Below are 26,893 nucleotides of genomic sequence, written 5' to 3'. Positions count from 1 at the left end.
AGTGCGTTATACAAGGGATTAAGGTGCAAAAGGTCAGTGCGTGTCCACCTAGAGTGGACTGACCCTAGTATAATCCGCATGTAGCTCCATGAGGGAGTGCAACAAAAAGTCATTTGTACCTGGTGTAGTCCACAGGTGTGTCCGAGGGGGGGGCTAAAGTCCAAGTCATTGTCCCTGGTATAATCCACAGGTGTGTTCAGGAAGAGCCAGAAAAGTCTGCGCCGCCTGCTGTCAGGCTGCTGAACTCATCCAGGCTTATGCCCCATTCAGCATTCTGACAGCGGCTGGATTGAAACTACACCAAAATCTGGTGGTGGAACTCTTGATACTGCGGTAGAGCCCCTTGCCCGGTCGCGGTCGTTGTAGGGGGTTGAACAGTCTATGACTTGGGTGGTGCTTGTCCTTGATGATGCGCTTGGCTTTGACCACGCACCGCTTTTTGTACAGTTCCTGGAGCGCTGGGAGCTCGATTCCCATTATCCGCTCTGCCGATCGCACTACTCGTTGTAGGCTGACCTTTTCTCGGGCAGTGCAGTTCCCGTACCAGGCCGTGACACAGCCTGTTAGGATGCCTTCGACAGAACTGTTGTAGTACAGCCTGAGGATGCGACGTCCTACTCCGAGCTTCTTCAGGCGGCGGAGCCAGTACAGTCGCTGCTGAGCCTTTTTCCTCACGTGTGTGGAGTGCGTCTCCCATTTGAGGTCCTCCTCGATGTGTACTCCGAGGAACTTGAACTCGCTGACCCTTTCCACTGCAGCACCGTCGATGAGGATGGGCGCATGGTCTCTCCGCGGCCTCCTGAAGTCCACGATCAGTTCTTTGGTCTTGTCGACGTTAAGAGAGAGGTTGTTCTCACGGCACCAGTGTGCCAGTGATTTGATCTCCTCTCTGTAGTCAGACTCGTCGTTGTTGACGATTCGGCCTATCACTGTCGTGTCGTCCGCGTACTTTATGATGGTGTTGGAGACATGTGTGGCTATGCAGTCATACGTGTACAGGGAGTAGAGGAGAGGGCTCAGCACGCATCCCTGGGGTGCTCCGGTGTTGAGGGTCAGGGGGTCGGATGTGATGCTGCCCATTCTCACCACCTGATGTCGGTTGGACAAGAAGTCCTGTATCCAGTCGCACATGCTTGGGTGTAGCCCTAGGTGTCTGAGCTTTTTGTCAAGTATTGCTGGGACAATGGTGTTGAATGCTGAGCTGTAGTCCACGAACAGCATACGTACATATTTGTCCTTCAGCAGCTTGTTGTCCATGTGCGAGAGGACGGTGTGGAGAGCCATGGCAATAGCGTCGTCGGTGGATCTGTTTTTGCGGTATGCATACTGCCACGGATCCAGCGAGGCAGGTAGCGTGGAGCTGATGTATTCCCTCACCAGTTTCTCGAAACACTTGCTGACGATCGGGGTGAGAGCAACAGGTCTCCAGTCGTTCAGGCATGTCACTTTGGCCTTTTTGGGAATGGGCACAATGGTTGACATTTTGAACCCTGCAGGGACCACAGCCAGGGAGAGGGAGAGGTTAAAGATGTCAGCGAAGACACCCGCCAGCTGGTCTGCACATGTCTTAAGGACCCGGCCTGGAATCCCATCAGGTCCGGCTGCCTTGTGGATGTTGACCCGTGTGAAGGCTGTACGCACTTCTCTCTCCGAGATGGTTAGAGGAGGGTTCTCCTCTGCTGGTGCTGCTGATGGCCCCGCTTGGCTGCCGCGGTTGGAGCTGATCTCAAACCGGCCGTAGAAAGTGTTCAGTTCGTTGGGGAGGGAGGCAGGCGGGTTCACCTCGCTTCTGGTTCTTGTTTTGCAGTCTGTCAAGGTGTGTACTGCCTGCCATGTGCTCCTGATGTCGCCACTGCTGAGTTTGTCTTGCATCTTTTTTGTGTAGGCCTTTTTCGCCTTCCTGATGGCGCTGTTTAGGGCCGCGCGCGTCGTGTTGCGCGTTTCCACGTCGCCAGATTTGAAACCAGCGTCCCGTTCATGCAGATGTGCACGTACTCCGCTGTCCATCCATGGTTTCTGATTGGGATAGATCCGAACTGTCTTTTTTGGGACTATGTCATCTATGCACTTGCTGATAAAGCCAGTGACTGAGTCTGAGAGTTCGTTGATGTTATTCCCAGCGGCGTTCTTAAACATCCCCCAGTCAGTCTGGTAGAAGCAGGATTGTAGCATAGCGTCTGTGTCCTCAGACCAGATTCGGATTTCCTTCTCAACGACCGGCTCCCTTTTTAGCCTCTGTTTGTAGGCAGGTAGCAGCTGGATGGCGTCGTGGTCAGAGCTTCCTAGCGGTGGGCGGCGGAGAGCTTTGTATCCATCCTTGAAGGGCGTGTAGCAGTGGTCAAGAATATTGTCACCACGGGTACTGCAGGCGACATGCTGGTGGAATTTGGGAAAGACCTTTTTTAAGTCTGTCCGGTTGAAGTCGCCTAGGCAGATGACTGCGCAGTCCGGGTGGCGATTTTCTTGTGCACTGATCGCCTGGTGTAATTCCCTCATAGCTGTGTCCTTATTAGCTCCAGGATGAATGTAAACAACGGCTACAATCACGATGCTGAAGTCGCGTGGTAGGTAGAAAGGACGGCAGGCTATGATTAAAAGTTCAAGGTCTGGTGAGCAGTGACTGTCTAGGATTTTAACATCTTTGCACCAGTTGTTGTTGATCAAGGCACAAACTCCCCCCCCACGTTGCTTACCGCTCAGTACAGGGTCTCTGTCTTTCCTATACGCGGTGAAGCCAGGAGGAGTGAGGAGGGGTGTCCTTGACATGAAAAAGTTTGAGAACCACTGGTCTAGATGAGTGGTTCCCAAACATCTTTGGCTTCAGTACCCTCTTTCCCTGATGTCTGAAACCAACTACCCCTTTTACCTGACACCTACATCTTGCAAGAGAAACCCATAGCTCTAGCATAATTCATTGCTGTCGGCCAGAAACCTCTTATCTCCACATTTTAACTTTTTGGCTTTTTTGGTAAATTAACGCCCTAATTTGATCATACTACAGTGTCATACAAAAGTAGCAGATCTCATGTATCTTTATTATACTTTTTTATTTTCATAAAACGGTCTAAATTTTTTTTTGTAAACGTCTGGAAAAAAATTTTGTATAATTTTGTACTAGTTGCCAAAACAGAAATTTGAAAAAAGTTAAAAAATAAAAATAAAATAGCTGATCTACAAGCTCGCAACGTGGCACGAAGTGACGGGTTTTGAGCTTGTAGATCTGCTACTTTCCCCACTTTAGAATTTGTCTCTTGTAACAGTTTTGGCCATAATGTTTCCACCCGACAGAGACGATATGATGCTATGAATTTATAACAACCTTTGACGAATATGACTCCTTTTCTTCCTTCTTCCTTCTTCTTCATCCTCAGTCACTCCTCTGCCACCTTCTCATCCATAATAAATCTCCTCTCTTTGGCCTTCCTCTCTTCTCCTCCTCTTTTGAGGAATATAATATTGAAATGGACATCATGTCTACTCTTAAGTGAAAATGTACTTGATGTATTAATTATGAATGGCCCCTTTTTCACAATTTCTTTCAAAATGTCTAAAAACAATATCAGATCTACAAGCTCACAGACGCGTTGTGAACTTATAGATCAGCTATGTATATTTATTTATTTATAGCCGATGTATAAAATGAGGCTTAATTGGTTAACGTGTTTTCTATCTAAGAAGTAACTATTAACAAAAGTTTTAAAATAAATGTAGAATAAATGTAGAAATATGTAGAAAAATAGCCGATCTACAAGATCACAATGCCTCGTAATCTTGAAATTGTTGCCCCTTAAAAAAAAAAAAAGAATCCCATCACACAAAGATTTGGCTGTCCCCCCATGTAGTAACTCTGAGGACCCCCTAGGGGTCCCCGGAACACCCCCGGTTGAAAACCCCTGCAACTATTGTATTTTTAACTGACTGGGGTGAAACCTAACCTGCTCTCCTACTATTGTGTGTGTGTGTGTGTTCTCTCCTGCTCCCTCAGAACGGCAGTGCCCAGTGTGAGGTCATCTCCTGCCCTCCCCCACAGTGCTCTGCGGGCACACAGCCTGCCTACATGAAGGGTGCCTGCTGCAAGGAGTGCCAGCGTGAGTGTGGTTCATCACCTCCTCCACTTACTATACTGCCTCCTCCTACACTTAATGTGTGCACTCCACCAGCTCACTGTCAAACATTTAACCCTTTCAATCCGGGAACGCATATATGCAGTATGTCATGTTAGATTTTTATAGCTATAACCATTATTTTATACTTTGGGCTATTTCTTTTTTGAAACATCGTGAAAAGTTGTGTTAATCTTTGAATATTATGTATATTTTTAAAGCGAACATTTTTTAAATCAAATCTTTGCTTCTGGGGATTCTACAAATGTCTTCTAGATCCTAACAGTTTTCTTTCCTCTTTTATTACTTATATTGCTGTAATATCAGTGGTTCTCAAACTTTTGTCAAAGACCACCCAAAATGATATGTATTGGTCCGGGGACCCCCCCCCCCATCTCAAAATATTTTGTTCAAGGGACCCCCACCAGAAGCAAAGATTTGTTTTGCTTTAAAAAATATAAATAGCAGATCTACAAGCTCATAGCACGGCACTCGGTGCCGCGCTATGAGCTTGTAGATCTGCTATTTTTTAATAGCCAAATAAACCCAAAGTGAAACGGATGCGTTCCCGGATTGAACGGGTTAACACAAGTTCAACACGTTCTGTTTGTGTTGAGTGTGTGAGAGAACCCATTAACTCACTCACACACGCTCTCGTTTGTGTAGCGCACGTGCACGTTCGTACAAACACGTACTGTACTTACAAATAAACACATTTGCCCACGCATGCACACGCACACACAAACACAAACATGTTTGTATTACTGTACTTGTGGGGGCCTTGGGTTGTATTTGGTATTTTATTTATTTTATTTTTTTGACAACTTTAACTTTAAAGCTGAAAATGTGCGCTTGTAGATCTGCTATTTTTTTGGTGCATGACCCCAGGACACACAACTAAGTATAAATCAGGCATGAATCCAACCTTAAAGGAGTAGTTCACCACTTCACCCACACAATTACACACCCCATGAAGCCTTGAGTTTTTGTCGCATTCCTGAGCCAATAATTTGATGGCCGGGTGGCTGCTCAGTAGGACACTCAATTGGTCATCAAACTATTGGCTCAGGAATGCAACAAAAACAATTCAAGGCTTCATGGGGTGTGTAATTGATAGAAAATAAGTCATTTTGTGGGTGAACTACTCCTTTAACTCCTGGAGATAACATCTAAATGTCTTATCCTAACCCTAGCCTGATTCTTTTCCAAACTGTAAGCCTTAACTCCTCCTTTTTGTTGCTGTTTTCTTTTACCATAAAACAACCATTTCTCTTGTGAGGCTCAGGAAAATTGTTCTCACAAAGTCTTATTTCTCAAATTCTACTTATACTAGCAATACAAGTACACACACACACACACACACACACACACACACACACACACACACACACACACACACACACACAGTACAGAGCACGCCTTCAGTGTGTAGGCTTGCTTCGCAACTGACCAGGCTTGTGCTGCGTTGCTAAGCTACCTCCCACCATGCCTCCTGAGATCAACCATCCTTGTTGCATAATATACATGATGGACACATCAGTTATTCACCAGCAACACTGCAAAAACACACCCGGACAAACATCAGGCCTACAACAAACGGGGAACGCGAAAACGCTCTCTCAGCAAACGACTTCCTGTTTACAGCATAGGCCGTCAAAAAATATGGACAGCGTCACGCCATTGATTTCTACAGACCGAAGCCTATTTTGCATCGATTTCAAATCCGGCATCTTTCTATCTCCGGTTGATAGGTTGTAAGAAGACTTTAAGCAGTGGAGTAGAGATATAAATGATTGAGAAATATTCATAAATGTAGTTAGCTACAGTACTTTTACACTGCTGGAAAACATTCTGAATCTATAGCATAAAGCACATGATCAGAATCAGAATCAGAATCAGTTGTATTGTCACATCACAGGTTTACAAGGTAAAAAAGTGGGTGAAATTCGTTTTTGTACATCGTTCCCATCGCAACGTTAATTTCCATAGAAAGAAGAGGGGGGGGGGAGAAGAAGAGGGGTGGGGGGCATGTGGGAAGGAGATCAAAACAAGAGAGCAACAGAAGGCCAGACAAGTTATCTACATATTTACAAAGTACCTGAGATAATAAAAAACTAAGGTGCCTGAGCATAGCAGCAATGTATGTATACTGTGCATGTTATACTTATACTGTGCATGATATACATATGGACGTTAAGGTGCTTAGAGAAAAAGAGCACAATAAAAAGACAAAAAAAGTCAGTGCGTTATACATGGGATTAAGGTGCAAAAGGTCAGTGCGTGTCCACCTGGTGGACTGACCCTAGTATAATCCGCAAGTAGCTCCATGAGGGAGTGCAACAAAAAGTCATTTGTACCTGGTGTAGTCCACAGGTGTGTCCGAGGGGGAGCTAAGTCCAAGTCATTGTCCCTGGTATAATCCACAGGTGTGTTCAGGAAGAGCCAGAAAAGTCTGCACCGCCTGTTGTCAGGCTGCTGAACAAGGCTTATGCCTCATTCAGCATTCTGACAGCAGCCGGATTAAAACTGCACCAGAACCTGGTGGTGGAACTCTTGATACTGCGGTAGAGCCCCTTGCCCGGTCGCGGTCGTTGTAGGGGTTTGAACAGTCTGTGACTTGGGTGGTGCTTGTCCTTGATGATGCGCTTGGCTTTGACCACACACCGCTTTTTGTACAGTTCCTGGAGCGCTGGGAGCTCGCTTCCCATTATTCGCTCTGCCGATCGCACTACTCGCTGTAGGCTGATCTTTTCTCGGGCAGTGCAGTTCCCGTACCAGGCCGTGACACAGCCTGTTAGGATGCCTTCAACAGAACTGTTGTAATACAGCCTGAGGATGCGATGTCCTACTCTGAGCTTCTTCAGGCGGCAGAGCCAGTACAGTCGCTGCTGAGCCTTTTTCCTCACGTGTGTGGTGTGCGTCTCCCATTTGAGGTCCTCCTCGATGTGTACTCCGAGGAACTTGAACTCGCTGACCCTTTCCACTGCAGCACCGTCGATGAGGATGGGCGCATGGTCTCTCCGCGGTCTCCTGAAGTCCACGATCAGTTCTTTGGTCTTGTCGACGTTAAGAGAGAGGTTGTTCTCCCGGCACCAGAGTGCCAGTGAGTTGATCTCCTCTCTATAGTCAGACTCGTCGTTGTTGACGATTCGGCCTATCACTGTCGTGTCGTCCGCGTACTTTATGATGGTGTTGGAGACATGTGTGGCTATGCAGTCATACGTGTACAGGGAGTAGAGGAGAGGGCTCAGCACGCATCCCTGGGTGCTCCGGTGTTGAGGGTCAGGGGGTCGGATGTGATGCTGCCCATTCTCACCACCTGATGTCGGTTGGACAAGAAGTCCTGTATCCAGTCGCACATGCTTGGGTGTAGCCCTAGGTCTCTGAGCTTTTTGTCAAGTATTGCTGGGACAATGGTGTTGAATGCTGAGCTGTAGTCCACGAACAGCATACGTACATATTTGTCCTTCAGCAGCTTGTTGTCCATGTGCGAGAGGAGGTGTGGAGAGCCATGGCAATAGCGTCGTCGGTGGATCTGTTTTTGCGGAATGCATACTGCCACGGATCCAGCGAGGCAGGTAGCGTGGAGCTGATGTATTCCCTCACCAGTTTCTCGAAGCACTTGCTGACGATCGGGGTGAGAGCGACAGGTCTCCAGTCGTTCAGGCATGTCACTTTGGCCTTTTTGGGAATGGGCACAATGGTTGACATTTTGAACCCTGCAGGGACCACAGCCTGGGAGAGGGAGAGGTTAAAGATGTCAGCGAAGACACCCGCCAGCTGGTCTGCACATGCCTTAAGGACCCGGCCTGGAATCCCATCAGGTCCGGCTGCCTTGTGGATGTTGACCCGTGCGAAGGCTGTACGCACTTCTCTCTCCGAGATGGTTAGAGGGTTCTCCTCTGCTGGTGCTGCTGATGGCCCCGCTTGGCTGCCGCGGTTGGGGCTGATCTCAAACCGGCCGTAGAAAGTGTTCAGTTCGTTGGGGAGGGAGGCAGGCGGGTTCACCTCGCTTCTGGTTCTTGTTTTGCAGTCTGTCAAGGTGTGTACCGCCTGCCATGTGCTCCTGATGTCGCCATTGCTGAGTTGGTCTTGCATCTTTTTTGTGTAGGCCTTTTTCGCCTTCCTGATGGCGCTGTTTAGGGCCGCGCGCGTCGTGTTGCGCGTTTCCACGTCGCCAGATTTGAAACCAGCATCCCGTTCATGCAGATGTGCACGTACTCCGCTGTCCATCCATGGTTTCTGATTGGGATAGATCCGAACTGTCTTTTTTGGGACTATGTCATCTATGCGCTTACTGATAAAGCCAGTGACTGAGTCTGAGAGTTCGTTGATGTTATTCCCAGCGGCGTTCTTAAACATCCCCCAGTCAGTCTGGTAGAAGCAGGATTGTAGCATAGCGTCTGTGTCCTCAGACCAGATTCGGATTTCCTTCTCAACGACCGCTCCCTTTTTAGCCTCTGTTTGTAGGCAGGTAGCAGCTGGATGGCGTAGTGGTCAGAGCTTCCTAGCGGTGGGCGGCGGAGAGCTTTGTATCCATCCTTGAAGGGCGTGTAGCAGTGGTCAAGAATATTGTCACCACGGGTACTGCAGGTGACATGCTGGTGGAATTTGGGAAAGACCTTTTTTAAGTCTGTCCGGTTGAAGTCACCTAGGCAGATGGCTGCGCAGTCCGGGTGACGATTTTCTTGAGCACTGATAGCCTGGTGTAATTCCCTCATAGCTGTGTCCTTATTAGCTCCAGGATGAATGTAAACAACGGCTACAATTCATAATGCTGAAGTCGCGTGGTAGGTAGAAAGGACGGCAGGCTATGATTAAAAGTTCAAGGTCTGGTGAGCAGTGACTATCTAGGATTTTAACATCTTTGCACCAGTTGTTGTTGATCAAGGCACAAACTCCCCCCCCACGTTGCTTACCGCTTAGTACAGGGTCTCTGTCTTTTATTTATTTATTTATTTTTTCTTATGCAAACATAAGATCCTGTTTACAAACAGTTTTTTACTTAAGTAAAAGTATCAATACTGAAATATAGAAATACTCTGTTACAAGTAAAAGTCCAGAATAAAAATGTTACCCGATTAAAAGTACAAAAGTATTGGTATCAAAATGTACTTAAAGTACCAAAAGTAAAAGTACTCATTATGCAGAATTCCCTGTTTCACAAGTTTTATGTATAAAAGTTTATAAAAATCCAAAGTTTAAATAGGGCTGAAGTGGTTAATGTATGTTTTGTAATAATAATCAAAATCTACAAAGTAACTAGTAACTAAAGTTGTCAAATAATTGTAGTGGAGTAAAAGTACAATATTTGCCTCTGATATGTAGTGGAGTAGAACATTTAAAATTCTATTTTACTTAAGTACATAGTAGTTACTTTCCACCACCGCAACCGGGTGAGGTCATGCTCGGTGCGCAGGCACCTCACACACGCAGACGTTGGGTTCATCCCGAGGGGAAAATGAAGAAGGAAATGAAGGCTTTCTTAAGGCCATGCTCTCTCCGAACTGATGCTGCGCTGCAGAATGCTGAGCGTAAAGGTTGTTTGCTTTTGGTTTCACTCGTCATCAATAGCTGTTGTGCGTTGGCTATGTTCTCGAAAGATGAATAATTCTGTTTCATCACACTTTAGATAGAATTCATTTTTTTCCCCCATAGTCCTGCACACTTGCACACGCACGCTCGCATGCACAGTGTGGACTCTTATTACCCTGCTTACCCCATGACTCCTCAGATTCCCTCTATTCACCTCCGAAGTGATTTTCGCAGCTGGGTATTAGCTTTACTTACCTCAGGTTTTCTCTTGTTTTGACTCAAATTGCCCACAAAAGGGGATGATATACTGTATGTATTTTCTTTCTCCAAAAGTATTAAAAGTGGACTGGTGCTTGAGAACACCATGAAAGTTGGGAAGCTATAGTTCTATAAGATTGATTAACGTTCTAATATTTGCTTTCAATAATATGAGCTCCCTCCCATTGGTTCAGTAATTGTTTTGCATAGTGCTCATCAGTAGCACCAGCCTATAGCATAATCGTAGCTGTCAGGCAGAAACCTCTTATCTCCATATTCTAATTATTTTTTTTTTCATAAATTAATGCTTAACTGTTTACATTTCCAGAGCATGTTTATTGTCTCCGCCAGGCCGAAAGGCATGGCGAGGGAGTATGTTTTGCACCCTGTCCGTCCGTGTGTCCGTCCGTGTGTCCTGTCCGTCTGCGAGCAGCTAATCTCCGGCACCGTTGGCTCGGTCGCTGCGAAACTGTGCACACACACTCCCTCGATGCCAATTCAGAACCTCTGCCCCAAATTGTTCACATGGGCCTGTTATAGCGCCACCAGGAGGCCGTTTGTGCAAAACCCATTTTTTTATATTACTCCTACAGATTTTATCCAAACGTCATAATCTGTCCGATTTTCCATAATTCTATCCTCATTGGCTAAGGTTGGCTTCCAAAGTTTGCAGGATTGGTCCGTTTTGAACAAAATGCCTCAAATCATGAACGCAGCTTGCGATTTCCGTGAAATTTTACACGCACATTCCCACTAGGCCGAGGAAGAAATGCCCCCCTTTTCACATTGGCCTGATAGCGCCACCAGCAGGTCTAATTTAGCAAAACACATTTTGACCAAAATGCCTCAAATCATGAATGCAGTGTCCGATTGCCGTGAAAGGCCTAAGAATAAATAGCACCCTTTTCACATTGGCCTATTATAGCGCCACCAGGAGGCCACAATAACGTACCTGACCTGGCGGAGACCTGTGCTCCTCTAGTTTATTTATATTTTTTATTCGCTATCACTATGAAAATAACATTTTCAAGGTTGTCAAGAAAAAAATACATACTTTTAAAACAATTTTACATTAATTTGTTACTCTAGATTAATGCTATATTATCATCAAAATCTTAGTGTTTTGCCAATTATTTGAGGGTGGGCCGCTTGCAATATCTTCACGGCCCACACACAGATTGGGAATGGCTTGGCATATGTATTTTTAGCACCCCACCCCACCCACCCCCGCCCTCACCCACCATGCAGGACATCTTGTGTGAACTGGATTCAGCTCAGATCTTGCATCACATCCTCCCACCCACACACACATGGCTGCCTGTGTGCTGTGTGGCTGTGGTTTGATCTGACACGCTGTGAGGTTCTTCACACTCTCCTCATCCAGGTGCCACTTTAGGCTTTGGGCTTCACAGTCATGCTAATCTGCTTGTGTTGACATCGTTTATTCCATTCGAACTGGGAACGCATCTGTGTCATATTTTTGTGTCAAGATTTCTTTGGGCTATTCAAAAATAGCAGATCTACAAGCTCATAGCGCGGCACCGAGTGCTATGAGCTTGAAAATCTGCAATTTAAAAAAAAATCTTGAACATTTGTGCAAAATTATATTTTTTAAAGCGAATATTTGTAACTCAAAACTTTGCTTCTGGGGGGGGGGGGGGGGGTCCCTGGAGCAAATTATTTTCAGATGGGGTTCCGCGGCCAAATACATATCTTTTTGGGGGTCCTTGACATGAAAAAGTTTAAGCACCACTGATATAGCAACATACGTTTTTTTCAAAAAAAACTGTTAGGATTTAGAAGACATTTGTAGAATCCCCAGAAGCAAAGATTTGAGTTACAAATGTTCGCTTTGAAAAATATATATATTCAAAGACTTTTTACGATTTTTCAAAAATAGCAGATCTACAAGCTCATGCTATGAGCTTGTAGATCTGCTATTTTTTTAATAGCCAAAGAAATCTAAAAATGACACAGATTCTTTCCCTGGTCTTGATGGGTTAAGCTTTACCCATAACAGTAGGTCACAGCAACAACGTGGGGGATAATGATGATGCGTATGACTCATAATCTAGTTGTTATGTTGCGTACACATTACAAGAGGCAGGGTGATCCCTTGTGTGACCACTTCAGGCTCTAGCATCTGTATTCCTGGGGGAACGTTTCGCCTAAAATAGCCGATCAAGAAGAGGTTTGGTGTAGAGAGAAAGAAGAGGCCATAAAGTACAGTGCCAACTCGGGTCCATTTTACTAAGTATAGAATAGAATATTTTATTGGTAGCAAATGCTACAAATGTTACTATGTCAGTGGTTCTCAAACTTTTTCATGTCTAGGACCCCAAAATGTATATGTATTTGGCCGCGGACCCCCATCTCAAAATATTTTGTTCCAGGGACCCCCAGAAGCAAAGATTGGAGTTTAAAAGGTTTGCTTTAAAACAATATATATTCAAAGATTTGCACACATTTTCATGATTTTTCAAAAATAGCAGATCTACAAGCTCGTAGCGCGGCACTCGGTGCCGCGCTATGAGCTTGTATATCTGCTATTTTTGAATAGCCTAAGTCTAAAATAATGCCTTTTAGCTCAAATGAAAAAGTGACACAGATGCGTTCCAGGTCTTAATGGGTTAAAATGTATCAAACACAAAAGCCAAAGCTTGTTTCCATTGTTGTTTCCATTGTGATTGAGGGTCTTAGTGGTTAAGTATTCCAAAGGCTTGGCGTGCTCAACTCGGGATCTCCTGGCCCTTCATTTATCTTTAAGTATAAAGGAGTAAATGAATGGCTTTTATACATGGTTGTATACAACCTTCTTGCAACTGCAGTTACAGTGTTTAATACAAATAAAAGAGTTAAGAAAATATCCATAAACGTTATAGAGACATATAGTCTATACAGGCACAAGAATGGTGCCGAGGTATTACTGTATGATGATAGATAGATATACTTTATTAATCCCAAAGGAAATTTGGTCTGTTCAGCTCCAGTTGCCGTACATTCAGACATAGATTCTAAAAATAAGCATGATGAATATATAGAATACATTACATCAATAGAATGCAGAAAAAAGTTATAAGAAGTAAAAAATCTGAGGTAAAAAAACACAACACTAGCTACATAATAAATTAGCTGACCTCCCCCCTCCTCTCCCCCCGAGCTTCATTGCACAGTCTAATGATGAAGCAGGGATGAAGCAGTTCTTAAATCTGTCTGTGCTACACAGACAGATTTAATGTGATCGAAACCTATCACTGAATGTGCTCCTCTGTGAGTAAAGTGCTGTGTGCAGTGGGTGGCTGGCTTCATCATCCAGTATTGCCAATACAGAGTCAAGCTCAGTCCCTATCACCTTGCCAGCCCCGCCTGATCAATCTGTCTAGTCTGAAGTGCGTCCCTCTGTCTAGCGTTGCCTCCCCAGCACACAGTGGTGGAAAGTAACTTAGTACATGTACTCAAGTACTGTACTTAAGTACAATTTTGAGGTAGTTTTTACTTGAGTATTTCCAATTTCCAATAGTTTTACTTCTACTCCATTACATCTCAGAGGCAAATATTGTACTTTAATCAACTACAATTATTTGAAAACTTTAGTTACTAGTTACTTTGCAATTATCAATTATTATATTATAAAACATACATTAATCACTTTAGCCCTATTTTATACATAGGCTATTTTGAAAATAGCCGATCTACAAGTGCACAACGCGTCGCATCGCGACGCGTTATGAGCTTGTAGATCTGCTATTTTCAAACATTTTAGTACTTTTACTTTTGGTACTTTAAGTACATTTTGATACCAATACTTTTGTACTTTTACTCAAGTACATTTTTAATTACAGACTTTTACTTGTAACGGAGTATTTCTATATTGCAGTATTGATACTTTTACTTAAGTAAAATATCTGAGTTCTTTTTCCACCTCTGCCAGCACACCACAGCATAGAAAAGTCAAATATACAGCAGGTTGCACACACACTGTTGGCTACAGTGTTCCTCAGTCTATTGTGTTCATGATCAAATATACAGTACATAAACGTGTATGAGGATGTGTGTGTAGGATTGTATGTACACAATCAACCCACGGGAGGACTGTACCTGCTCTGGGTGCAAAATAGTGCAGATTACAGTCAAAAGTACAGCAGGTAATACATGGGTGAATATGTAGACATGTGCAGCAGCAAGGCTCTAACAGTGCCTGTTCAGCAGCCCTGGCTGAGGGAAACTGTCCCTTAACCCATTCAATCCGGAACGCATCTGTGTCATTTTAAGATTTCTCTCGATTTTTCAAAAAATAGCAGATCTACAAGCTGAGTGCTGCGCTATGAGCTTGTAGATCTGCTATTTAAAAAAAAAAACTTTGCTTCTGGGGGTTCTACAAATGTCTTCTAAATCCTAAGTTTCTTTGAAAAAACTTTTGTTGCTATAATATCAGTGGTTCTCAAACTTTTTTCATGTCAAGGACCCCCAAAATGATATGTATTTGGACCGCCATCTCAAAATATTTTGTTGCAGGGACACCCAGAAGCAAAGATTTGAGTTACAAATGTTCGCTTCAAAACATATATATATTCTAAGATTTGCACACATTTTTACGATTTTTCAAAAATAGCAGATCTACAAGTTCATAGCGCGGCACTCGGTGCCGCGCTATGAGCTTGTATATCTGCTATTTTTTTAATAGCCCAAAGAAATCTAAAAATGACACAGATGCGTTCCAGGCCTTAAAGGGTTAAGTCTGTTTGTGTCAGTATTTGATACTGCAGCATTGCCTGTCCTGACAGTATAGCAGCGTGAAGAGATTGAGGCTATGGGGTGGTTATTGTACTTAATAATCCGTTTTGCCTTGGCCTCCACACTGCCTGGTGTACACACAATATGTCCTGGAGGGAAGGAGGGAGGGAGGCTCACCCCTGTCCTGAGGCTGTCCATATAACCACCGTCTGTATAGCGCTCCGAGGTGGAGGGAGGGCAGGCCAGAGTTCCCATAGCAGCTGGCGATGCAACTTGTCAGGATGCTCTTTAATGTGCTGCTGTGCAGCGCGAATGCAGAGGCTCAATGCTGAATTTCTTCATCCTTCCGCCTGAGGCTGTGTACAGGCGGTGTTGTTGGGCCTTTCGGGCCGTGACGCGCGCGCACGCGTGCGGCCGTAATGTGACGTTTCTCGGAGAACCAAGGAAAGTCACTAACTAACTACAACGCCATCGTCACGTTAATGGACCCTCTCTCTCTAGGCCAGTTTTTCCTCAAACTTTTTTGTTCCAAGGACACACCAGTTCGATATGCATGTTATAGGCCACCGGCCGCCAAACCCACAGTTAAGTGGGTTTTTCGTTGCCACTGTCGCAAAATTGCTTGCTCAGGGTGGGACAATGTCGGGTCTCTGCTCTACATATCAAGTGTCTTGAGACAACTTGTTGTGATTTGACTCTTTAATAAAATGTAATTGAATTGAAATTCATTTTATCTCTTATCTCTGGGACCCCAATCTATGCAATCCAATGTAAAATCTGACCCCAATCTACACTGTTAATTTAACTCGGACAGTGTATAATTGGTTCCATTTATATACTGTCGGAGTTACAGATCCGTAACAGTCCATTTGTTTCTAACTATCAATCCTTTTATCTGGGGACCCGCTGGAACTCCCCCAAGGACCCCTGCGGGGGTCCCTGGACCCCAACTTTGAGAACCAGTGCTCTAGCACTGTGTCATCGTCATTGACGATCAGGCCCCATCATCACACGTCATGTGATCATCAGCATGCTTGATGATGATGATGTTGGAGCTGTCCATGCAGTTGTTTTGTGTGTGTGTACAGGGAGTAGAGGACAGGGCTCAGCACACAGCCCTGAGGGGACCATGTGTTGAAGGTCAGTGGTTGTGACGTGTTTCTGTCCGTTCTCGACCACCTGGCGACGGCCCGACAGGATGTCCAGAATCCAGCTGCACATGGTTGGGTGAGGGTGCCCAGATCCCTGAGATTTAGTGACAAAATTGGCAGGAACTATTGTGCTGAAAACTGAGCTGTAGACCACACCACACCACAAACAAACAAACAAACACATGAGGAAAGATACTACTGTTAATTCAATTCAATTCAAACTTTATTCCAGACACACAGGAGGTCCATAGAGTGCATACAACTATCACACAATAAACAACAACATAAAATCATACATAGAGGCTGACTCTCCAGTGTTTACGCAGCCTGGACGAGTACCGGATACAGCTCTTCCCAGGATTGACTCATCCAGCCTAGACATGAATCCATACATGGAGTGTCTTAAGAGAGCCTCACATGTGTGGATTCCACATGTTGCAAACAAGTGACTGGCACTATGCCATCTAGGGACCTTAAGTAGTATCCTCAGGGCATCATTATAGGCCACTTTAAGCCTCTGCATGCTACCTTTCTTGTATGTGCACCACAGGAAAGCTGCATACATGCAAACATATTTGAATAACCTTCACGTATGCATCCTTTAGTGTTTATCCAGGCACACAAACACACCAAAAGGCTTATTTGCTGCCTGGGGAAGAGTTTTGACTCAAAACGCATTGCCTATGACTCCATGTTTTTAAGTATTTTTGTGTGTTTCTGTACCAAGATAAACAGGATGCGTATTCGAAAGGTGTTAAAACGTTTTTTTTTTAGCAATATACAGTGGTCTCCCTCCTTTTGCCTTTTTGGAAACCCTATAGGACTGTCTGATTCTTTGTGTGGCAATTGTATCGTCAGTTCATCTATTTGCAAATTGCCATGGGTCGAGCGAGGCAGGCAAGCATGGAACTTATTGTCCCTCGACAAGCTCTCGAAGCATTAACTGACAATTGAGGTGAGGGGCTCCAGGTCTCTAATGGTTCTGAAATGTTACCTTTGGCTGCTTGGGGACCAGGCACAACGGTACTACGGCGCTAATTACAAATTGGCTAATTAGGAATGCGGCTATTGGAGGAGATGGGCGCTGCGGAGTTGTCCTGCCGCAGGGAAGCAAAGCGCATTAACCCATTTATACCGGGAATGCATCTGTGTAACCACTTTAACCATTATTTTGTACTTTGGCTATTCAAAAATAGCAGATATACAAGCTCATAGCGTGGCACAGAGTGAGCTTGTAGATCTGCTAAATCGTGAAAATGTGTGCAAATCTTTGAATATTATATATATTTTTAAACCGATTTTTTTTTACTCAAATCTTTCCTTCTGGGGGGTCCCTGGAACAACATATTTTGAGATGGGGGTCCGTGGCCAAATACATATAATTTTGGGGGCCCTTGACATGAAACAGTTTGAGAATCACTGATTATACTGTAGCAGCATAAGTTTTTTCAAAAAACTGTTAGGATTTAGAAGACATTTGTTGAACCCCCCAGAAGCAAAGATATGAGTTAAAAATGTTCGCTTTAAAAAAATATATATTCAAAGATTTGCACAAATTGTCATGATTTTTCAAAAATAACAGATCTACAAGCTCATAGCGCGGCACTCGCTATGAGCTTGTATATCTGCTATTTTTTAATAGCCAAAGTATAAGATAATGGTTAAAAATAGAAAATGACAGATGCTTTCCCGGTCTGAATGGGTTAAAAGCCTTATCTGTCTGCGCAGGTCTTCGTGCGGAAGGAGTTCCAAAAGTCTTGTTTTGATCATCTGTCAAGTGGAAGCATCAAACACTTTCCTCTCCTCGAAGTTCATCCACTTTCATGATGGGCTGCTTTGTGATGGGGCCTGACCTACGGTGTCAATCAATTTTTTATTCTCCCTATCTGTCTGACACGAGCTACACATCAGACAGACACTTTTTTGCCCGAGTGATTACCTAGTGCCTTCCCCTGTCCCCGATATGATCTATTTGGCTTGTAGTGACTAAGGCAGATTCCTATTCCTGGTGCACCCACAGCAATTTATTGGATAACTCTGAAAACACAACAGTGTATATAGCATCATCCAAGGTCCTCTTTCTGCATAGATGTCAGGACAGGTTTGCCATAATAGATGCAACATTAGCTCTAATGTGGAGAACCGTATACAAAAATGAGGCAGTCAACAGAATGCAGCTACGCAAAACTGAATTTTGAGTGTACGAGTGAAACGTCTAGTATCTAGTAGCACACACTGTTCGCATTTAAGTGTGTGTGTGTGTGCGTGTTTGTATAACAAGTATATCACATTGTAAGTAAATAAGTGCATTTTATTTATAAAGCACCTTTCGAAACAATGTTACAAAGTGCTGTACAATGGAACACAATATAAGCAAGTAAAAAACAGGGTATAATAACAAAATAGAGTAATAATGCAATACAACAAGGATTAAAATAAAACATTGACCTGTACAAGTGAGTCAAATGAGACAAAATGCTTACGAAACAAATGCGTTTTTAGCATGCTCTTAAAACCATGCTGAGTCAACTGACTCAGCATTTTTTTAAAAGCCAAAGGTAGGGCGTTCCACAGTGTAGGAGCAACCACTGCACCCTTTGTTTTGAGCTTGGTCGTGGGTATCTCCAGAAGACCATTTTCCTGATCCTCACAAGATAAATGGTTGTTTTATGGTTAAAAGACGATTGAAGTTAGGGTTTACAATTAGGAAAAGGTTCAGGTTATAGGGTTAGCATTATGTATTTAGAGGTTAGGTTTAGGGGTTAGAGTCAGAGATATGCCTGGTTTTATAGCACAACGCGTTGTGAGCTTGTGGACTGACTATTTTTTAGCTTTAGGCGTACTGTAAAACAAAATAATTAAATGGCGTTCATAACACCACCGTCCTAAATGTTGATGTCCTCACACGCATAGTAATACAAACCTGTGTGTTTGTGCTTCTAGCTGTGTGCCAGTTTGGTGGTGAGGAGCTGGTGGAAGGGGATCAGAAGGCGGTGCGGGACTCCTCAGGGAGGTGTCTGCTGTTTGAATGCAAGGTAAGTCCCTTCAACAATCTGGGAACCCATTCAGTTAAAAAAATATAATCTGTCTTGAGAGATTACTTCTCCAACAAACACATGATGAGCGCCGGCGGCTCAGGAGGTAAGAGGGGAAGTATGTCTGTCTGTTTCTCTCTTTCTTTCTGTCTCTTTCTTTCTGACAGCCTCAAGGGCACCCAAAACATGTCAAGAGTCATGGTCGCCCCATGCCTTTTGGTGTGTGAATGGGTGAATGTTAAGCACGTTGTATGTTGAAGCGCTTTGGATAAAAGCGCTATAGAAATGCAGACTATTTACCATATCCATGTGCACACACACTCATACATTGATTGAGTGAATCTTTTATTTCAGTCCATTGAGACCAAGGTCTCTTTGGCAATGGAGCGCTGCATACAAAATGGGAAATATTTACAGCAATACAATTTCCCAGAACATGAATTAGGCTACACAATTCATAACTCAATTGCTAAAATACATTCATTATCTCCACTAGGCCGAAGGCGTGACAGAGACGTGTGTCCATCTGTCTGCGAGCAGCTAATCTCCAGCACTGTTAGCCCGATGGCAGCAAAACTGTGCACCCACACTCCCTGGATGCCAGAGCAGAATCTCTGCCCCAATTTCTTCAGATCGGCCTTTTATAGCGCCACCAGTAGGCCCACTTATGTAAAACACATTTTTGGATATCACTCCTTCAGATTGTATCCAAATTTCACGCAAATCGGTACACATGATCTCTATAGGCATGTGATCAAGAGGGATCTGTTAGATTCTTCATACTCCATCCTGATTGGCTAAGATTGACATCTAAAGTTTGCAGGAGTGGCCTGTTTTGAACAAAATGCCACACATCATGAATGCAGCATCCGATTGCTGTGAAACTTTGCACGCATTTTCGTACTACGTTGAGGAACAGATGCCACTCTTTAAACATTGCCCTATTATAGCGTCACCAGGACGCCGATTTTTGCATAATTTTTTTTTATATTACTCCTACAAATTTTGTCCAAACACCACACAAATCGGTATACATTATCTCTCTTTAGTCAGTGATCAAGACAGATCTGTCTGATTTTTCATATTCCATCCTGATTGGCAAATTCCGAACATTGCTGGCCCACAATAACCTACCTGACCTGGCGGAGACCTGTGCTCCGGGGAGCACTTTTTCTAGTTAAACTTCAGTGACAACATGACAATTTGTACTCCAGGCAGGTGGGTTTCTTTCAGCATCAAATACGCTGAATCTTTAGAAGCGTCAAAGGGGACGAAGCAATCCAGCTTCAAACTCTCCTGACATTTGTTCCATACAGATGGAGCACACACACTGAAGGCTCTATTACCTTAAGAACATTATTTTATGCATTTTAAAAGTAAAAGGCCTGTATTCAGACTTTTACTTGAGTAAAAGTACAAAGGTATTGCCATCGAAATACTAAATATACAAACAAAAAACATATCAAGCATTTTCGGACATAGACAATCTACAATGAATGTACATAGGCTATTTTTGAATAGCCTATGTAAGTGGTTAATGCATGTTTTGTATTAATCTAAATCTTCTGTCAAATAATTGTAGTGGAGGAAAGGTTTACAGCATAAAACAATTTAAATTCTCAAGTAAAAGCACAATTGTTTTTACATTACTTGAGTATTCAAAATGTGTATGCTTAAAAAAAGCACAGTACTTCAGTAAATGTACTTAGATACGTTCCACCATTGGTTCTGGTTGGAGGAATCTCCAACATAACACAATCCTGTAATCCGGTGCAAGTCATGCGGTGTGATTTGAGATTATGATAGACAGAATACAAAGGGAGTTTAGCAAGTAGCACTTTATAAACAAAGTAATGTGATTCCTTCTCAGATCAAGGGATTGTCACTCTCTACTGAATTATATAATTGTACAATTATACAATGATATTATTATTATACAATTAAATAATTATACAATGATGAGTTTGAAAACCATCTCCCGTAACACTGCGCTATGATATGATATCGTCTCTCTGTCGGGTGGAAAGTGGCTATATATTTATTTTCCCTGTGTTGGAAAGTTAGTGCACACAAAGCACTCATCTTGTCAATTAAAACATAACTCATTACTTTTCATATAGTTGTTGCAATAATAATATGTGGTGGTTGTCACAATATCCCAGAGGCACACCTGGACCTGTCTCCCGGCACAGCCGTGTGGAATCCACTGGCATATGTTATACTTTATTGCTGCAAACCAAATTACCACTGTTGAGAGACTGGGAGTCTGGAATTTATGCATTAACCCATTCAATCCGGGAACGCATCTGTGTCATTTTAGATTTCTTTGGCTATTAAAAAAATTGCTATTTTTGAAAGATCGTGAAAATGTGTGCAAATCTTTGAATATATATATATATATTTTTTAACTAAAATATTTGCTTCTGGGGGTCCCTGGAACTAAATATTTTGAGATGGGGGGGGGTCCGTGGACAAATATCATTTTGGGGGTCCTTGACATGAAAAAAGTTTGAGAACCACTGATATTATAGCAACATAAGTTTTTTTCCTAAAAAGACATTTGTAGAATCCCCAGAAGCAAAGATTTTAGTAAAAAAAAGATTATATTCAAAGATTTACACAAAAATGTTCATGATTTTGTGAAAAATAAATGCTGATCTACAAGCTCGTAGTCCCGGATTGAATGGGTTAACTTCCCATCATTTGTAACACTGTAAATGAACTATCAATCTCGAGGCCGATGCTCTAAAAATAAAAGTCCCTCAGAAGTTATCAAACAACTTATCAAGCAGGCTTGGGTTGAACCCTCCCACCCCCCCCCCCCCCAGCCCCCCCACCCAGCCCCCCCACCCCCCACCATGGCTGCAGAGCCAGCAGGCAGAGCACAGATCAGAGGCGTGACAAACAGCTGTCAGAGGAAAGGCTTTCGCCTAGCTAGGAGTCTGCAGCAGAATGTCATGATTGACAGCACACCCCCCCTCCCCCATCCCCGGGTTCCTTTGATCTGCCTGGGTATAGTGGGTATACCGCCTGTCATCTCTACCTGCAGACACAGATGGTCCAGGTGTGGTGCCAATAAGCAGCCCCAGCTTTAGACAGCTGTCCAATACCGTCGTCTTGTTGTTATGATGGAAGCCGAGCGAGCCGAACGAGCTGCACAAACTGCAAATTGTACATTTTCCTCTGTGATTGATTAACAGGGCGGTCTCGCCCCGGCCATCGATGTGATCAAATGAATTGTCGCGGAGAAAAAACAGTGCATCGCCCCGCCCTGCCCTGCCTTGCCATCTGGCGAATGCAATGCATTAAGTGATTAAGTAATGCAGAGTGATTTGTGATGAAGAACTGGTCAGGTGTATCATTCTAGACACTGCGGCTAAGCCTCAGGTATCTCTTGATTAACAGGTGGGTTGCGCTGGCTTCCAGATGCTGACTCAATTAGGAGAAATTGTCTCAAAGGCTGATTGATTGATTGATCGAATACTTTATTAGCAGTTGGCAAAAAAAAACACAGGAAACTACAGTTCGATACAAGGTCTGCTAAGAGGATTTTAAACCCAAGAAAGCCTATATGGCTGTACTGGAAACAAGCCATAGGATTTCCTGGGTTTAAAATCCTCTTAGCAGACCTTGATACTGTACAGTGGTGGAAGAAAAACTTCATTTTTTTTACTTGAGTAAAAGTATCAATACCACCATGTTCCATGTAGAAATAGTCAGTTAGGCTACAAGTAAAAGTCTGGTATTCAAAATTGACTTCAGTATTGGCATCAAAATATACATAAGAGTACCAAATTAAAAGTACTCATTATGCAGAATGTCCCATTTCACAAGTTTCAAAATGTATAAAATCCTTTTAAAATAGCAGATCTACAAGCTCACGACGCGTCGCTTAAGTAGCCATAGGGTTGAAGTGGTTAATGTATGTTTGGTAATAATAATCTAAATCTACAAAGTGACTAGTAATTAACATTCTCAAATATTGTAGTGGAGTAAAAGTACAATATCTGCCTCTGAGATATAGTAGAAGTAAAAATACATCAAATTGGTACTTACAGTAAGTACAGAACTTACTTAGTTACTTTCCACCACTGGACTGGAGAATTCAATTGACACCCTGCTGTAGCACGTTTTGCTCAGCCAGAGTATTTAGTGATCTGTCGTGCGCTGAAAGATGTAAATGAACAAGAGTCAAAGTGCCGGGTTAAGTGAATTACTGTCATGACTACCGTATATTTACATGACAGGAGGGTTGAACTTACAGTATAGGGAAGTCTGAACAACATAACCCTCTGTGTGAATATGGTCAATGTTGCTTCTGGCTTGAGAGGAGCATTTGTTAACCACTTATAAACCCTATAGAGTTCGTTAATCGGGGCCCCCCAGGGATCCCATGGTACAGACTATTTTCCGATGGGGGTCCCGCGGCCAAATGTTAATTTGAGGGTCCTTGACATGCAAATGTTTGACAATCACTGCTATAAGTACCTATATAACAACACAGTATGGGGTTTAAGTGGTTAACTCTGGACTGTATAATCCGCCCGCACCACATGTTGGCAGAGCTGTTGTGCCCATAGTCAGCTGGGTCTGATGTTAACCCATTCAATCCGGGAACACATCTACAAATGTCTTCTACAACTGTATGTTGCTATAATATCAGTGGTTCTCAAACAGCTTTCATGTCAAGTACCCCAAAAATGATATGTATTTGGCCTCGGACCCCCATCTCAAAATATTTTGTTCCAGGGACCCCCCAGAAGCAAAGATTTGAGTTAAAAATGTTCGCTTTGAAAAATAATATATTCAAATATTTGCACACATTTTCAAGATTTTTCAAGAAATAGCAGATCTACAAGCTCATAGCGCGGCACTCGGTGCCGCGCTATGAGCTTGTAGATCTGCTATTTTTTAATAGCCAAAGTATAAGATAGTGGTTTAAGTGGTTACACGGATGCGTTCCCGGTTTTTATGGGTTAATGAGTCTGAACCGGCATTAATCTGAGCGCTAGCAGAAAAGTTAATGAATGCAAAATGCCAAAGACATGCTGGGAAAGAAGGAACTCCCTAATCAAGTTTTAAACTCTCTCTCTCTCTAAACATACCCGCACCTCACAGACAATTCCACAAGATTGATACTCGGGGAGGATTGTCGAATCGTTTGCGTTAATTAAGACGAATCACGGAACCGCCGTCCGCATCCTTCAAAGTAAACGACAGGAGAGGAGAAGAAGAGGGAAAGGTTTATTTTCGTCGCTGTCAGGCAGAAACATTTTATCTCCATATATCAACTTTTTATGTTATAATTTCTTTTTAATTAATGCCCTATTTCATCATACAGGAGTGTCGCACAAAAGTAGTTAAAATAGCCGATCTACGAACTTGTAGATCCGATCTACAAGCTCGTACATTGGCTATTTTACCTACTATTTTGACTACTTTTAACCCATTAAGACTGGGAAAGCATCTGTGTCATTTTAGATTTAATTGGCTATTCAAAAATAGCAGATATACAAGCTCATAGCGCGGCACAGAGTGCCGCGCTATGAGCTTGTAGATCTGCTATTTTTGAAAAATCTGGAAAAATCGCAATGAATATATATTTTTTCAAAGCGAACATTTGTACAATCTTTGCTTCTGGGGGTCCCTGGAACAAAATATTTTGGTCTGCGGCCAAATGCATTTCATCTTGGGGGTCTTTGACATGAAAAAGTTCGAGAAAAATTATAGCAACATAGATTTTTCAGAAAACTGTTAGGATTTAGAAGACATTTGTAGATGCATTCCAGGATTGAACGGGTTAAATGTCTCTTTTTCTAAATTAACAATAACAAAGGAACGGTTTGGGACATACAAGGTTTCCACCCGACAGCAACGATTTCTCTGTGGCGGTACAATAACACCGCTATTGACCAGTAACTTTGTCAAGGTAATTGGGTTGTAATGAAACAAGCGAGGGAGGATGGACAGACAGACAGGGAGAGAGCTGGAGGTATAGTTACACAATAGATGGATAATTACCTTCATAATTACATTCAGACCTGATCCAATGAAGGACAGCAGTGCAGAGACGGGGAGGAAGGAGCTCATGAGGATTGTGTGCAGTGCTGGAAGAAATATTCAAGTACCAATCCCACAATATTAAAAAACAATACTTCTGTTACATAAGTAAAAGGTAGCTGCAAGCAACTCTTAGATCCTATTTTTAATATCTGGCATCTAGAGTTGCAATATCAACCCTTGACAGCCCATACATCCAAACAGAAAAGTTCGATCTGATTAATTCCGTGCTGGAAGAAAAATAATCACCTGCATGGAATTTATTGACAGAAAGTAGCTCATAACATGTCTCTACGGTGGATTTTTATTAAACAAAAACTTTGCAGATAGAAAGAGAATAATTCAAGCTTTCCGTACAGCTACAATGTTGGTTAGTTTAACGTTGTTTAATACAATCAGATAGGGCTTTTCTGTTTGGATGTATGGGCTGTCAAGGGTTGGTATTGCTCTAGATTCCAGATATAAAAAATAGGATCTAAGAGTTGCTTGTGGCTAAGTGAAAGGCCTGTTTTCAAAATGTTACTTGAGTAAAAGTACAAACGTATTGGCATCAAAATATATTTAAAAGTACGAAAGTAAAAGTACGTATTATGCAGAATGTCACATTTGATGCGAAAAAAGGCAAAAGCAGGCAAAAAGTCAAACAAAAGGATTTGGCCAAAACTTGAGACCACGGTTTAGGCTGGCTGAGCAGGCGAGGCGAGGTCCAGGGAAGCCATAAAAGCAGAGCAGACAACGGGACAGGAATCAGACAGGAGCCATAAAAGCAGAGCAGACAACGGGACAGGAATCAGACAGGTTCTGGTCAAGGAATGAAGAACAGGGCAGAGCTTTATAGAAGCAACTATAAGTGGTTTTCAACCCTTTTCATACTAAGGTCCATTATTTATTTGGCATTTGAGCCACGGACCACCATTTAATGAGATTTAGACTCTCGGACCCAAAACAAATATTTTGTTATCGTTGAATAAGATGTTGTCCACAATTCCATGCTGTATTGATGTGGTACCATAGGAGAGATAACAGGCAAACGTTGATCAAACAGTTATTCTACATTCTCTAATTGTGTAGACTCCTTGTAAATTAAGTAATGCAGATGTTTAACAATAATCTAACTCTTGAGAGTGTAAAATGAAACCAAATGGACCCGTAATACTGTAACTAGTCGCCACACCCGTCTCTAGTCACCCAACCCCCCACACACACACAGATATATTTAAGTAGAGGTAGATGGCATGGGAGTCGAGGCTTAAGTGGTTCATGTATGTTTTATATTAATAATCTAAATATGCAAAGTAACGAGTAGCTAAAGCTACCACATAATTGAGGGGAGTACAAAAAAGTACAATGTGTGCCTCTGAGATGTAGTGATTAAGTAGAAGTATTGTATTTAACAATGGAAAGCCTCAAGTAAAGTAAAAAAAAAAGTACAGTACTTATAAATAAATTAAATGTATAAGTAAATGTACTTTCCACGTGTGTGTGTGTGTGTGTGTGTGTGTGTGTGTGTGTGTGTTATGCAATTTATGTAATGACAACCGAGTTGGAGATGAGTTCCACTTTCTGTTTGAGTGCAAGAATACTAGCGCCATGTTTGTTTACAATGAAGAGTGGTGCCTTTTGGACCCGGACGTGACGTCGGACTACAAAATGACGTCAGACTTAAAAACCAAATTGTTATGTATTGTATACTGTCTATTTATGAGTCTGTGCTCCATACCATGTGAACATGGTCGTGAGTTAAATAAATGATGATGATGATGTGTTCCAGGACAGGACCATGCACCGGGTGGTCCCCAGTGAACCCTGTCCCCAGCTCAGCTGTCCAGAGTCTGAACACATCACCGTACCTGGCAGATGCTGCAAAGTCTGCAGAGGTAACGAGACCGATTATTATCATCCATACGTTGTTGGGCGGAGTCCCTCAGGGCTCTATACTAGTGTATTTTTTAGTTTTCGCTCAATATGAAATATCTCTATAGAAAATAGCCGATCAACAAGCTCGCAACGCGTCGCG

General features: G+C 42.9%; 1 protein-coding gene across 1 annotated transcript in view; it reads left to right on the top strand.

The window, feature by feature from the left end:
• Positions 1-26,893, top strand: part of nell2a (neural EGFL like 2a) — a gene marked incomplete at its 5' end in the record, with an annotated part of 218,220 nt that overhangs the window by 60,265 nt on the left and 131,062 nt on the right. Inside the window, 3 exons of the mRNA XM_080438099.1 lie at positions 3,986-4,088; positions 18,725-18,816; positions 26,648-26,753. Of these exons, the coding sequence (XP_080294225.1) occupies positions 3,986-4,088; positions 18,725-18,816; positions 26,648-26,753 (301 nt within the window). The remainder of the gene's footprint in view (positions 1-3,985; positions 4,089-18,724; positions 18,817-26,647; positions 26,754-26,893) is intronic.

This window comes from Gymnoscopelus braueri, assembly GCF_963280865.1.
Source record: "Gymnoscopelus braueri genome assembly, chromosome: 9".
Classification (NCBI taxonomy): domain Eukaryota; kingdom Metazoa; phylum Chordata; class Actinopteri; order Myctophiformes; family Myctophidae; genus Gymnoscopelus; species Gymnoscopelus braueri.
Note: the sequence above shows the minus strand (reverse complement) of the source record. Positions and strands in the feature narration are given on the sequence as shown.